The sequence below is a fragment of the Aspergillus steynii genome (assembly GCF_002849105.1).
Source record: "Aspergillus steynii IBT 23096 chromosome Unknown P170scaffold_6, whole genome shotgun sequence".
NCBI lineage: Eukaryota > Fungi > Ascomycota > Eurotiomycetes > Eurotiales > Aspergillaceae > Aspergillus > Aspergillus steynii.
In genome coordinates, this window is record NW_020194403.1 from 3,194,315 (window position 1) to 3,208,341 (window position 14,027).

General features: G+C 53.0%; 6 protein-coding genes across 6 annotated transcripts; 2 read left to right on the forward strand and 4 right to left on the reverse strand.

The window, feature by feature from the left end:
* Positions 1-355: 355 nt before the first annotated feature.
* On the reverse strand, positions 356-2,088 carry P170DRAFT_457691 (T6SS phospholipase effector Tle1-like catalytic domain-containing protein; the record flags this gene model as incomplete). Its single annotated transcript, XM_024851733.1, has 3 exons — positions 1,899-2,088; positions 592-1,764; positions 356-543 (listed from the first exon to the last, which is right to left on the reverse strand). Exons 1-3 carry the CDS (start codon positions 2,044-2,046, stop codon positions 356-358), a joined length of 1,509 nt encoding a protein of 502 aa, XP_024702691.1. The 5' UTR covers positions 2,047-2,088.
* A 988-nt stretch (positions 2,089-3,076) lies between these two features.
* Positions 3,077-3,918, reverse strand: P170DRAFT_511998 (class I SAM-dependent DNA methyltransferase; the record flags this gene model as incomplete). Its single annotated transcript, XM_024854949.1, has 1 exon — positions 3,077-3,918. Exon 1 carries the CDS (start codon positions 3,812-3,814, stop codon positions 3,077-3,079), a length of 738 nt encoding a protein of 245 aa, XP_024702692.1. The 5' UTR covers positions 3,815-3,918.
* Positions 3,919-4,799: 881 nt separating this feature from the next.
* On the reverse strand, positions 4,800-5,990 carry P170DRAFT_439066 (DUF689-domain-containing protein). Its single transcript, XM_024849753.1, has 2 exons — positions 5,195-5,990; positions 4,800-5,145 (listed from the first exon to the last, which is right to left on the reverse strand). Exons 1-2 carry the CDS (start codon positions 5,859-5,861, stop codon positions 4,832-4,834), a joined length of 981 nt encoding a protein of 326 aa, XP_024702693.1. The 5' UTR covers positions 5,862-5,990; the 3' UTR covers positions 4,800-4,831.
* Positions 5,991-7,909: 1,919 nt separating this feature from the next.
* Positions 7,910-9,841, forward strand: P170DRAFT_478242 (acetyl-CoA synthetase-like protein; the record flags this gene model as incomplete). The annotated part of the gene is made up of 5 exons (XM_024853542.1): positions 7,910-8,222; positions 8,291-9,045; positions 9,094-9,188; positions 9,237-9,358; positions 9,417-9,841. 5 exons carry the CDS (start codon positions 7,910-7,912, stop codon positions 9,839-9,841), a joined length of 1,710 nt encoding a protein of 569 aa, XP_024702694.1.
* Positions 9,842-10,098: 257 nt separating this feature from the next.
* On the forward strand, positions 10,099-10,867 carry P170DRAFT_361866 (uncharacterized protein; the record flags this gene model as incomplete). Its single annotated transcript, XM_024844483.1, has 2 exons — positions 10,099-10,378; positions 10,473-10,867. The coding sequence occupies 2 exons, from the start codon at positions 10,099-10,101 to the stop codon at positions 10,865-10,867; spliced, it is 675 nt and encodes a 224-aa protein (XP_024702695.1).
* A 372-nt stretch (positions 10,868-11,239) lies between these two features.
* On the reverse strand, positions 11,240-13,349 carry P170DRAFT_413304 (glycoside hydrolase family 127 protein; the record flags this gene model as incomplete). The annotated part of the gene is made up of 3 exons (XM_024846969.1): positions 11,240-11,731; positions 11,780-12,884; positions 12,940-13,349. The coding sequence occupies 3 exons, from the start codon at positions 13,347-13,349 to the stop codon at positions 11,240-11,242; spliced, it is 2,007 nt and encodes a 668-aa protein (XP_024702696.1).
* Positions 13,350-14,027: the final 678 nt, after the last annotated feature.

A 14,027-nucleotide genomic window follows, 5' to 3' on the forward strand; every position in this document is an offset into this window, starting at 1 on the left:
CTGTTGTCGGATATCCCGGGGCAAAAGCAGCAAACCGATTGGCGAAAGATTGCAGGATCGCCTGCCGATGCCGTCGTCTCCTCAATCCTTCTGGTCGTCGTTCTTCACTCCCCCATGTTTTTGCGGTTTCCCCGGAATTCGGTTGGGATGAGATCCCCACGCCGACGGATGTCCCACACTTCGTAAGTCTTTCTGTTGAGTTGAATGGGTCAATTACTCAGCTAGATCTGGCTCGTTATCGGATGTGGCCGAGATTGAGCATGGTCATACTGTCCTTCGAGAGCCCAGAAATACACGGTTCATTGACATTATGCTAGTAGTACACGATATGATATGAGATACCCAAACACCCAGATTATACACTCACTTCAGACTTCTTCACTGTCCCCGAGATGAGATTCTCGGCTCGTTTCCCCTTCTGCTGCCTCTCGTCCGCTCTTTGCGGTATTTTCCTCACTTCTTGCTGCTTGTTGCCCGCTTGCTGCTGCTTCTTATCCGCTTTTTGCTGTCCCACACGCTCTAGCTGGCCAGCCCCATTCGCGTCTGCCTCGTTGTCGGGCTTCTGGATCCGAATGAAATACTGGCACAGACCCTTCTCCTTGCCTTTATGTGCCTCATGTTCCACGCGCTGCCATTCGCTAATGTCCAATTTCTTGCCGACTCCCAGGTTGTAGGGCCGATACCCCGGGTCGTCTCTCATGCGGTCGTGAACGCTGAAGTGGATCTTCGCATTACGAGGCAACGGACGAGGCAGACCTCGTGCATGCCATCGACTATCCTTCACGGATCCATCGGGCGCGACTTTAGGTCTCTTGAAGGGGACACACTCGAGCACGCGCCAGAACATCGTTTCCACCATCTTCCCGGGGTCCGAGTAATTTAGCGAGTCGTGAAGTTCCGCAGTCGTCGCTGCCCATAAAACGTCGTCGTCGTACTCTCTCTTCACCGGGTCAAAGCACCCCAGTCGCTTCAACTGGTGCTCTCGGAACGTGAGGCCCGCCTCCGCCGCCTCCTGCACCATCCACATGAGTGGGATCTGACTGACGCGCCAGCGCCCTCCCGACCATCCGCCTCCGACGTCACTGTGGTCGCCGGCGAAATATACTTCCTCGAAGTCCGGATTCAGCTTCACGGGTGCCTGACTCTCGCGATCAGACGCCGATTCGTTCCCTGTCGCCCAGGTGCTCACGCGAGGCATCCTCATCTCGCCAGGCTGCCCGCGGACTTCCTGGAAGAGCACGGGCTGGAACTTGATGCGACGCTCGTCAATGCTGACGGCGTGCCGCATCGTTTTCGGATTTGGCTGAATCGGGTTTGACTTGTCGAAGTCCCAGTCCATTCCGTCGACGCTGCTGACGGTGTCAAAGAGGCCGAGGAAATCCACCCATCCGATTCTTCGGCAGAGCGTCTCGCGACACTTGCGCAGAAAAATTCCGGCTCTCTTTCGGTCCCGTCCGGGTGGGGCAAACTTCCAGTTAACGAAGGCTTCCCAGACGAAAGGGATCATTTCTTCGTTGTCGGCGGATATGAGGCCTACAAAGTCAAGCATTTCGTTGAGGAATCGGGCGGTATATGCTCCGCGAGAGAAGCCGAAGAGATAGACTTTCGAACCGGGCTTCCACCGGCGCGCGAGGAATTTATAACCGCGGATAACATGCTTATTGAAAGAGCCGGCGTGCGCTTCGTCATGGAGCTTGTGCAAGGGAGACTTTTTGATGGCGGCAGTGAACCACGAGCCAGGGCTTATATCTTGCCCAATGCCCGCTGGAAGACTGTTAGCTCTTGGCGATCGGGAAAGTCAGTGGAGTGTGCTTACGTTGATAGTAACAATCTAGAGAGATGGCATCAGCATGGTCCCTAACTCAAGTGCAAATTGGTTCACCGGAGCTCAAACCTACATCGATTTTCCTTACTTCGATCCAGCATGCTAAATATCTTCATGATGTTGCTCTCCGAGTCATCCTCCCGGAAATTGTTGCCCGTTCCATCGAAGCAGAGGACGAGTTCTCGGGGCGGCGAGCCTTCACGGTCATCTTTTTCCGACATGTTGACTGATGTTTCTGCTCTGGTAAACAGCAGGGTGGACGGAGGGGTCGGTCTAGCACTGGGCTGGTCTTAAGATATCCGGGTGGAGGCTCTGTGGAAGGCAGAACCAGTCATCCGGCTCTAGGTTCGTCTCCCATGCATGGCAAGGCTTAGTGCAGTGTTGATCCTCGCATCGACGCCCAATAGCCCGGCAGTAGTGTCTTGATCAGGCGTCCACACCGCATCTGCCACGACCGCTGGATCTGGGGCTCCTGGGGCTTGTTTTGCCCCTCCCCTTGTTCGTCCATGGCAAATGGCCTATGAGGATGTAAGTCTCAGCGTGGCGTTGCTGTTGGAAGGAGTTTGTGGAAGTGCCTTGGAGGCAAAGTCGCTGATGGTCAGAGAAGAGATGGGCGCCTGTGGGATCGTCGGCCAGCAATCCGGTTGCACAATTCAATCTGCAAATGGCTCGTCTTAGCTGCATATAGTTTGCCTATTTTAGGCTGGTAGATCAGATACGTCATTCAGGGTCCAGCAACAGCTTTCCAGCTTCAAGAATCAAGTTGGCCGGGGGCATAGACTCTGCGCCACCTGCGCCGCGGCAATCATGATCCAGGAATAAGCAACCTGCTGGCAGCCTCGCCCATGGTCTGCATCGAGGGCTGCGCTCGATGGGATCATCGCCACGGCTCAAGTTGAATGTGACATGTCATCACAGCCATCGGCGCTTTTATCTTGTTGTGCTTACGCGTGGGAAACACTATCCTCTGAGTAAGACCAACACGAGTAGTTACAGCCTTCTCATGAGCTGACGCAATGATCCGTCTTCTGCTTTTTGGCCAGATATGGAAAATGACCAGGGAATATGTCGTTGTAACACCAAGACAGTCTGGCTATATTTACATCCAACCACTCCGTACTGTCCAATGACCAGCCCCCAGCCGATTGCATGTAAACTCAGGTGACAGCTCAGCCCTAACCGGGCAGTCCGTCTCACCTGTACAGAGTGCGCAGCTGCATATCCAACATCCATTCTGTGATCCAAATCCAATCACCTCACTCCCTCACAGACCAAGAACGGAAACACCATGATCCTCCCCTCCTCCTCGCTCTCCCACCCCGTCACCTTCTTCTCCAACCCCCATCCAACCTGCACCTTCACATCCCGAAAGCCAACCTCCCTCATCAACCCCTCCATCCACTCCCTCTGGATCCCATGCCTCTCCACCCCCTCCAGCTTCGCCCTCGGATGGAACTTAATCGCCTCGGGTCCAAAATCCTCGTAATCCGTCAACGCCACCCGACCCCCGGGCTTCAAACACCCGAACACCGTCCCCACAAACGCCCTCAGATCCGGAACATGGTGCATCACGAGATGCGACAACACGAGATCAAACTTCTGCCTCGGGCCCGAGGGATCACGCCGATCCATCGCAGGGAGGACCTCATCCTCTGGATCGACGAGCAACTTACAAAGCGGGATCACGTTCGCGGCCGCCGGGCTCTGCGCGATCTTCGCCTCCAGCATCGCTATCATGCCTGGCGCTGTATCGATCGCCACGATGGAGTCGACTAGCGGCGCCACGCGCGTCGTTAGGAGGCCCGTTCCGCAGCCGATTTCGAGGACGGAGACTCCGGTGTTGGTGTTGCTTTCTGTTGATCGGTGACGTATGATAGGTTCTAGGGCTGCGAATGCTAGGCGTGTGGCTTCTTGGACGGATGGGTTGGTGTCCCAGGTTGTGGCTTCTTCGTTGAAGCGGGCGGTGCTGGTGGGGTTGGGTTCGGTCATTGTGTTTGTGTAGTGTATTGTGTAGGTCTGTGTATGGAGTATGGGAATAGTATCCCTGGCGAATGCTAGGTGGAGTGATTGGGTCAATGTCAATTGATTGAAAAAGGTCGTACTGGGTGCAGCATGATTGGGGTCGGCAGGATCCGATCCGTCGGCATTCGGCTACCGATGCGGGGAACCTCGTTTGGTCAATGGATTTATTGGATTGGCTTTCATTGATTATCTATTGTCTTTTGGGCATGCATAATGGATGGATCGTATTCTGGTCAATCAAGGGTTGCAATCTGTCGAGCATCTTGCTGTTTGCTTACCCCTCTATGTATGCGCGCTTAGGAAAACCTCTTTCTCCCCGTTTCAATCATTTCAACAACGTAGCTGGATCGAAGTTGAATTGAATTACTGATCATTATACTAAGTAGTCTTTGCCAATCAGTTTGTCTACAGTTTCAGCAACAGTCGTGTTTTGCATGTAGTACATTAACCTGCGGAAATATATCTCAGTGTCTTACCATGGGGTAATACTAATGCCATCCCACTCTACTCCAAAATGACTCCAACACAACACTCCACCGACTGACTCCCTAGAGATGAGTCTACCAATCAATGCTCGCAGAATAGTGATTGTCTGTCAGGCAGGGATTTCTTAACCCAACAGGGCAATTAGTAATGCCCCCGATACGGTTGCAAAAGCACCGGCCGTGATTGGCCAATCCAGCCGCCCGGGACGGCATGAGTCAGCGCCGCTTATCAATCTCTGCCGGTCGCCGATATCGCGGCTTGGAGGGGTAGCCGTGGATTGTATAGAGAGTAGGGAGTGTTTTGGGAAGATCAGGGACAATAACTACTCCGTACTGCAGAAATATGGTAATCATAGTATTAGCGAATCTCACGGATTCAAGAAATATCACACTTTTAAATATCCCCCGGGAAATAGGTATTCAAATCATCCATCTAGTAAAGATAACGCAGTCCAAATCACAACGCCTTGCAAAGAACCGTAAGCCATTAATCTCGCATTCACAACTGGATCGTGTCGTTCATAATCTTGACCTCCTCGCCCGGCTTGAACGGAGGCAGCCCGATGTACGGGCAGGTTGAGCATCGGAAGGCATCGCCCAGCGAGCAGCTGTTGCACGAGCTCGTCTTACCCTGCACCGTGAAGTCCATTTCGTCATTCAGGTCGTCGGCCTGCAACTTGAGAACGTTCAGGTCCTTGGTCGCCTGCTCCTGACGGTCTTGGTCCTCCTTATCCAGTTTCTCGGCAAGTCCGCACGTGCAGTCCTTGCAGGGGCGTCGGCGCTTCTTGGCCTTTTCGGGCTCGCAGTTGGATGCTGTATACCGTTAGCAAGGAATCATATCAACCACAAGACGGATACATACGAGTCTGCAGCGGTCGCTTCATATCATCCTCCGACAGCAAGTCATCCTCGTCAATCAACTCGTCGCCGTCGACGAACCCAACCCCGTTCGTTCCGTTCGTCGCACCCACGCCATTGCTGTGCACGCCATTCGAGAATCCGTTCGACACCCCATTCGTCGCCGGGGCAGGTTCCTTCTTGGGCTTCTTCTTCCCGCTGCCCAACTTCAACGGCACCGCGACCGACTGGAAGACCTGTTTCTCAAACACCCCGTCCTTCTCAACCAACCCGGCCAGAATGGCCTCGAGCCCCTCATTCGCGCCGAGCGAACCCTCCTGCAGCTGCAGTTTACCACCGGCCTTCATCGCCGGCACCAGAGCGGTATAGACATCGCGATTGAGTAGTCGAAGCGCCTCGTCGCGCCGGGCACCGTTGGTATCCGTAAGAACCAGCACCAGATCGTAGGTATCGGCAGGGAGGGGCACAAAACCGGCAGACAGGCGGTCCAGCATCTGCAGGTCGGTCGTGGAGCGATCGAAGGTGGTGAACAGGTCTCGGAGTTTTTCTTCGTGGGCGGCAATCGAGGGGGGCGCAAGGAGGAGGCTGCGTGTTTGAGTCTGAGTGACGTTGGGCTTGGTGGGCGCCGGGGTGGCGTTAAAGTCGTCGGCCATGTCGAGGGTGACGGCCATTTTGACGGTTAAAAAGAATCTATTTCTATGGGGAGAAAGATGGAGGAAGACGTGAGTGGTGACGGGACCGGAAAGGAGAGAGGAGAAGGAGAAAGAGGAGATGACGAAGTGGAAAGAAAGAGAAGGAAAAGAAGGAGGGGAGAAAATCAATGATGCTGATTAACAGTGGCGTAACCGTTCGTGCCTAATTCTTCAGGCCGGTTTGCCCCCCGGTGGAGTGGATGCCTGAGGATCTCCGCGGACCCGTCGGATTGCGTTACCTAATCGGGCACAGCGATAAGGGCGGCGCCTGAGGCAGCCATCTGCCTGTTCCGAGTGCGGAAAGAAAGAAGAGAGCCCTAACTCTAGACGGCGTAGTATACGACCGAGTGGGTTTGAGAGAGGCATAGACGTCTTCACAATAGAAAACTGGGGTGATTTATGTTATGGAGCCTGGCTTGACAGAATAACCTGATATGGATTTATGGAAATGGCAATCGATCAAAGAATCCCAAGATTCACGCCTCTCAGAGACTTCGTAGTGTGATAACATTGATAGAATGTCTCTATAAACAATTGGTAAGTTTTTCAGTATTTGCTTCCAGATGTTTCTGGTCTTGAGAGGCAGGCTCTGGGGCAGGACTGTATCCCATAGATACATGCCCAAATGACCAAATTTGATAATGTGATCACAAACAGATCGATGGAATCCGCCCCTACGGGGGGAATGAAAGCGCCACATGATCGTAACGTGGAGAATCGCTAATAAATCTACTGTCAGTGACAACAGAGACCTATCCCTCTTGGTCACGAGCGGACTTATTATGAGAGGACAATATTGGCAAGGGAATGGACGTCATCAAATAGGATTGTCGGAGAGTCGTCGAATGGACGGCTCATAAATCCGAGGAAGAATTCGTACGCTGTGAATAGCCTTTGGTCCGTAGAAATGCAAGAGGCGAGGAGAACAAGCCAGATCTCAACCAGGGTCACCTACATAGCTACTCCGTAACATCTCACGAGTAACTCGTCAAGTGACCCATCAGACCGGAGACTGCTAGGGGAAAATGGGCCAACTGATTGAGGAGAATGTCACGCACGGTGCAGAATGTTGGACACCTTGCCGAAGACTGCATATCGAGCAGCCCAAGGGGCGTGGGTAGCCGTAGTTCAACGGCCTGAACGCGGGCAAAACGGCCAGCAGTAAGGAAATCAGTAGGGCATCATTGCTTGGCCATGAGGTTCTTTTACAACAGGGAAGGCTGGGCGAGACAATGGGGATGTAGACCTACCAAGGCTTGATCTGGCCAGCAGAGATTATTGTGTTCGAATGGCGAAAATCATTCCGATAAATGGAAGCGCCAGCAATACACTACATCGTATCCGAGTACAATGACCACACATGGCTATTGAAGAGTGACATGCAAGGGATGTCAAAGGAATGAAGGCTGAGCACGAACCAAACCCGGTCATCCAGATCAGCCACGTAGGAATCCACAGCAAGTGAGGTGTTGTATGCAGGTGATATGTCCGAATTCCAGACTAGTAGCTGGAAGCCAATAGCTCAACGATATGCAAGCCATCGCTGATCACTTTACAGCAACCGACTGCTGGGGGGCTCCGGAATGTTGCACTGATAATGCTCAGGCCCTGTTCCCAATGTAACCCCTATGTCTACACTACACGTGAATTTGACCTAGTATGGGGAAATAGAGCTGGCCAGCCCCTAAGAAGGCTGCTCACATTCCAAGCAAACAACAACTATTGGCCATATGGCAAATGCAAATGCCATTGGAGTGCGATGCCCCAACCCGACCAGTCACATTTGTTGTCAGCGTCGTATTGGAAGCATATATCGGTGTGAAGGTGAATGGGTGATGCAGGATGGCAGCCTTGCATGATGTTTGGGCGTCGATTCCAATATTCCTGATGCCGCAACGTAGACCGACTTTCTTTAGCAGAGGGAATGCTGAAGGGAAATCGTATAGATATGAGCTTCTTCTGCCCGTCAGTGATCGTTATAGCTTTCTGCAGATACCCAGGTTCCTGTATCCCGAGGCCTAGCAAAAATGGTCAACCTCACCACTCTCAAGCTCCCCAATGAGGTCATGTTCAAGCGCCTGGTGTGGCTGCTCGAAAATGATCCAGAACCAGTGATCTTCGACCCTCGGGATGGAGTCCAGGCGGGTTATCCTCAATTGTTGGCGGATATTCGGGAGACTCGCAAGGCCATCTACCAGAGTCTCCCAGAGGGTCTTTTTGACGACCAGGGGAGAATCAGTAAGGACAAGCCATGCGTTGGCGTTCTGACCCCGACGAGCTACGACTTTGTCGTCGCCTCATTAGCCATCTTGGCAGTGGGAGGTGCTATCGTGCCTCTTGGTGAGTTCTGTCCAATAGCAACGAGTGACAGCAAGGCGATTGAGGCAGCGTTAACCACCATGCTACAGGGCTGAGGCTGCTGCCCCAGGAGGCGGGCGAGCTGCTCCAAAGATGCTCTGCATCGGGTATTTTGACCAGCTCAAAGTACGAGGAGTTAGCGCAGGGATTCCAAGAACATGGAAGCCCCAAGGGCCAGACTCTCCCCATTATGCCCATTTCGATCCATCACGGCTTGCACTCGCGGAGCAAGGACTTGAATATCCGGGCTGAAATTGATCCGGAAATGACCATCCCCGAAGACACATACAGTGCCATTCTCTTCACATCCGGCACGAGCGGCCCACCAAAGGGCGTGGTGCACGTGCGAAGACTCTTCAATAACAATCCGCTGCTGCAGACGGAGCCAATCACATCCCTCTGCTATCAGCCGCCACATTGGATCAGTGGCTTTCTTCTGTTGCTCAGTCGTCCACTGGCCGGACACCGCCTGGTGATGAGCAGCGGTGGATGCGCAGAGCTGTGGGAAGCGCTGCGTCAAGGCGGGATCCACGGGTTTTGGGCAGTCCCCACGACCTGGGAAAAGATGAAGACTCATTATGAAGAGGTCTTAAAATTTCTCCCGCCCGAAGAGACAGAGGAATATCTCCGAGGTATGCAAGAAGTCAACACATTCCGAGTCACAGGGGCTTTTGCCACGGAGCAAGTGCGAAAGTTCTGGCGTGATGTCTTTGGAAGACCGTTGGAATGTGGATTCTCGAGCACTGAGCTGGCCGGCCATGGTTGTACATATTTGCCAGGCCCTGATGAAGAACTTGGGATCGAGGTAAGGAGACAGACTCCGTCGGATACAGAGCGTACTAATTGTGCATAGCGTTGTATTGGGGAGTCGCAGCCGAACGTATCAATCAAGCTCACCGAAGGCGACTCGGGCGAGCTCCTCGTGAAAGCAAAGGGAATATTCTCCCAGTAGGTGTTGCGCCCAGTGTTGACGATTCATCTGGCTGACCATATCAGCTACCTGGACAACCCTGAAGCCACAGAGGCAGCCTTTGACGAGGAAGGCTACTTCCGAACGGGGGATTCTGCGCGTCTTGTCGGGTCCAACGTCGTCCTTGATGGCCGCTTCAAAACAGATTGTAAGCCTGCCTGTATCCTTTGATCCCTCTTCTACGCAGCAGTATCTCACCGTCCCAGATATTCGTACCAAGGGACACCGGATCACCATCTTCGAAGTGGAGTCCGAGATCATGAAGCTTCCCTATGTTTCGGAGGGATACATCTTGGGAGCTCCTGACCGCGATGGAGATCGTCTCGCAGCTTTGATCCGCTTCGACCCCACTGCGCTTAAGACCGGCAGTGTCCCTGATCTGCGACAGTTGCGTGTTGACCTGCACAAGAACCTTTACGCCTTCCAGTTGCCGGTTGCTCTACGGCATTTGCGCGACGGAGAGGACGTTCCTCGCACAGACACCGGAAAACTGGTTCGCCGGCATACCGTCCAGCAGTATTTCGCTCCCAATGAGGACTTCACGTATGGCAGTGACGTGGAGGTGTGCGAATGGAACGAACCGGTGGCAGACGGAGTCAAGGCATGGGACTGGGGAGGAACACCGTACTAATTGACTGATGAAAAAGTGATGTATGTGGGTCTTATAGGAATAATATTGATAATTTTCGCGGGAATCGTGTGTAGAATCTGGCTTGTTTGTGGCAGGTCTCGAGTAGTGAGTAGAGCGAGGGAGAGGAGAGAAGAGAGAGAGCGAGAGACAAAGACAACAAACGCCGAAGTCTTGGCGCGGAGCTTCTCCGCCTTTCGTCATTTGCTCGTCTCTCCCTGTCCAACTTCCTCCCTCTTCATCTCCCTCAGTCATCCACAATGGGCCTCATCAAGCGTGTCTTCAAGCTCACCACCTACGGGGGTGCTGCCTCGGTCGGTGCCTTCTTCTGGGGCACCCGCAAGTCCACCTTCGTGCCGATGACACCCTCCGACCCTCTATTCAGCTCCGCATTCCATCGCGCTCAGAACCCCGAGGGAAACCCTCAGACCTACGACCTGTGCATTCGGCGAGTGCCGCTTTCCGAGATCAATCCCACCCTGCTAGAGAAGAAGGGCAAATTGACCGAAGCTTTCTGTGCTGGAATCTGGAGTGGCTGGGGTATTTAACTTGCTCTCCCCGATCCCGACCGTGGTGCTCGGTACTATGCACGTCACGCAGAAGCAGTCATTAACCGCGCACGGAATCTACATAGGATACGCATACCAGCGCTCTCATCACGAACGCAACGCTCCCCCCGAAGAGACGAAGGATCACCTCTGGACGCCCGAGCAATTGCGTTCCTCGACCTATGACGTCGGCACCCTGATCACTGACCACTTCGAGGTTCTAGAGAAAACCCCCGAGCGGATCATCGTGCGATGCGGTGATACGCCACGCACCAAGGGCGTGCGCCCGTCTGACGGTCTTTTTGAAATGTCGGCCGTTGTGAAGCCCGACGAGGGAGTCGCTGAGTTTGGTCTCAAGAGCTTGTTTTTCCAAGGTCTGGGCAAGGCCGAGGGCGCGCCTATGCCGCCGCACATTGTGTGGCTGCATAAGCAGTATACCAAGCTGTGGATGGAGACGGCGTTGCCCAACGTTCGCCGGTGATTGATGAGCTTGGACACAATCTGGAACGGACGTAGAGGCGGAAATCCACCGGTCGGCAAATTGTCTGTACATACGAAGCTATACGAATTGGATAATCACGGACAGCCGTATATTCTGCCATGGGTGCTGTTGCTTTATCAGAAACAATCGTCATTTACGCTTTGCGAGCGTTTCAACTTTGCTGGATCTTCAAGGGTATATCTACATTGGCCATGTCGGAGTCATGGAGTCGGCTTGGATTTTCTGTTCACCGGGCCCAGAAAGTAAGTATAGTTCAGCTTGACTATAAGCATTGACTGACTCAAAGAGATCGTGCCATTGTGAATAAAACAACGTGAATGGAAAATGAAGTATGCAGCACTTTCACACAACTCAGCATCCCTTCTTCAGTCCGACTCTCATTTGCCCTCTGCCCGCTCTATTCGCCCGATAATAGTACGGGACAAAGACCAGATCCTGGCGCGGTCCTTGACTACCACTTTCTGTGGCAGGGGTAGGCATTGCAGCACAGTGGTCCCAAGGATCAAGGGAGACAAAAGAACCTGCAGCAATCGCTCTAATGGCAATGTATTCGTCGCCAACTTCAAGGTCGACCTTTCGCTCCTCAACAAGCTTGCTACCCGTATGCATGGCCGTGGATTTGAAGTGATCCTTTACCCAGGGGTTGTCTACATCTTCGACACAATAGACCAGTGGACCGCGGGCAACTGCGACTGTGTTTTGATTGGTGAAGGGATGGGGCGACAGAAGACGAGGGATGAAGCCATGGATATTCACAGTAAAGTGTTTGGACTGGGACAACCAGTTGTTTGGGAGGGTAATGTATCCCTTTTCAACAATAGGGCTCTCCAAATTTGGTTCAAACTAACACTGCCGTTAATACCATTCAACGAGGCGAGAGTAAATATAGACCCCTACCGTGTATCCCTCAGCCCAGTGCGGAATACGCAGGCGGAGGGTGAGATCCACATGCTCCGGCTTGTCAACGGTGAATTTGACAAGGCCATCAAGGGGCCATTTAGTACTCTGGCGAATTCTGAGAGAGCTGTCACCCTCCGATAGATTCAGCTCTGCGTTAGTGTACAGATGAACATCAACGGTGACGTTATGACCTGCCACATGGTGATTCCAGAGATACCCACCCAGCATCCCAAATGTTCGGGTCATATTCGGGGGGCAACAGGCACAGTCAAACCATTCCTCTCTTTTGGACGGAGATACATCTGAGCTGGCAAGTTGATTCACGTAGGTGAACCTCTTACCGTCATAACTCATCGCCGTGAGAACAGCATTATAGAGACACAGCTCCATGATGTCGCTGTATCGATGATTCAGGTCTACCTCCAGAAGGCGCTGAGCGAGCATCATTACACCGATCGCAGCGCATGTCTCGGCATAACATCCTCCTTCATCTGTACTCTGAGGCAGGAAGTAGTCTATCCCAAACCCTTCCCACTGGGCGATTGCCCCTATCCCGCCCGTGAGATACATCTTCTTGCCTACCATGTTATCCCAAAGCTTGACGGTGCGGGCTAGATAGCCATCGTCACGAAATTTGGGACTTGTGCGCGACAGGTCGGCAACGGCAGTTAGGAGATACATCGCGCGGACACTGTGTCCTTCCACCGTATCCTGCTTCAGTATTGGCAGATGGGCCTGGTTGTAGAAGGAGCTATCCGGGTGAGGCATATGAGCTGGTCGCTGGAACGGAGGTTCGCCTCGGCGCTCAGCCTCGACTTGGTAGAATGGCCGTCCTTCACATCCCGTCGGATTTCCACGCTCGCGGAGAAAGAATTCCGCCAATTCGAGTGATTTGCCATCATGCGTTAGCGCGAAAAGGCGAAGAAGTGCGAGTTCGATCTCAGGGTGCCCTGGATATCCGGGAATATTGCCTGTCTCTGATCCAAAGCGCGAATGAATGAGGTGAACATAATGGATGATCGGGCCAAGAAGGCGGTTGTCTTTATAAAGTTGTTGGTGAATCAGCGCAGCTTCGATCAGGTGTCCGGCATTATATCTATTCTGGATTAGCCAAACGCTGATCAGTTCCTGAGAGTTCGAGGAGACCCTACAACTCGTGCATATCGCGCAGATTCGTCCATCTTTTCTCGGGCTCAATAACACTGAAATGGATATTTAAATACCCGTCCTCGTGCTGCGCAGCGCGTATCATATCGACGAGCTCCTTGACAGCCTGATCGATCGTCTCGTCCTGCTCCTCCATAAGGAAATAGCAGGCACTCTCGATCCACTTGGCAACATCGGAGTCCCAGAACAGATGCCTGGGCACTGGCCATGCCATGCCGATGGGCTCACTGTAAATAGGATGCCAGTTCAGACGGAATGCATCGTACCGTCCTGTGTGTTTCAACACCTGCAACTGATAAATCAACGTGGTCTTCCTGACAATGTCGCGCCTTCTGCCCCAGAATGATCCCGGAGGGAACGAGGTGAAGATGAAGTCTGTCTGAGGATATCCCATTTTCGAAATGGATTGATGCCTTCGACAAAGAAGGAAGAATTACTCTGATCCCTCAACAGACTTAAACGAGCCACTGTTACTTATAAGCTGCCGGATAGCCGGCACCCGACTGATGAAGGCATCCCCGCCGGACATCCCGCCGTAGGGCAGGCAAAGACCCGGTGGATCGAAGCTCCGATGCGGGGTGACAGGGATGCGAAGACCAGAGCGTTACGATGTGGCTTACGCCAGGGAATCCTTTGTCTTTCACTGTCCATCACCATCACCGCTTCAGAAGCTAGGAACATGTTACCACTGAAGGGGACGGCCATAACACAGTACCAGAAAAGGCACTTTATGAGCGACTACAGCAATATACTGGTATTCGTACGCCGATATATATTCTTCCCTCCAAGGAGTTGCAGACTCGTGAAGAACTCAAAAGTTCTAGCATTTACAGGAAATACATGTTATCCGTCTGACTCGTTCCCAAGCGTCCCGAGCAGCCTAACACACCCCGTAACATCCAAGGGCTCAGATTGGGTCACGAGTGGCATGATGCTTTTTAAGATTTCGGAGCTCCATATTCATCTGACGGAATCCCGGTCCCCACCGGGGCTCTAGACGCAGATCCGGGGTAGCTATCCCGGTGGGGGCATCTTACGCAGTGTTGCGTAAAGCTATTTAAAGTGCTCCCAC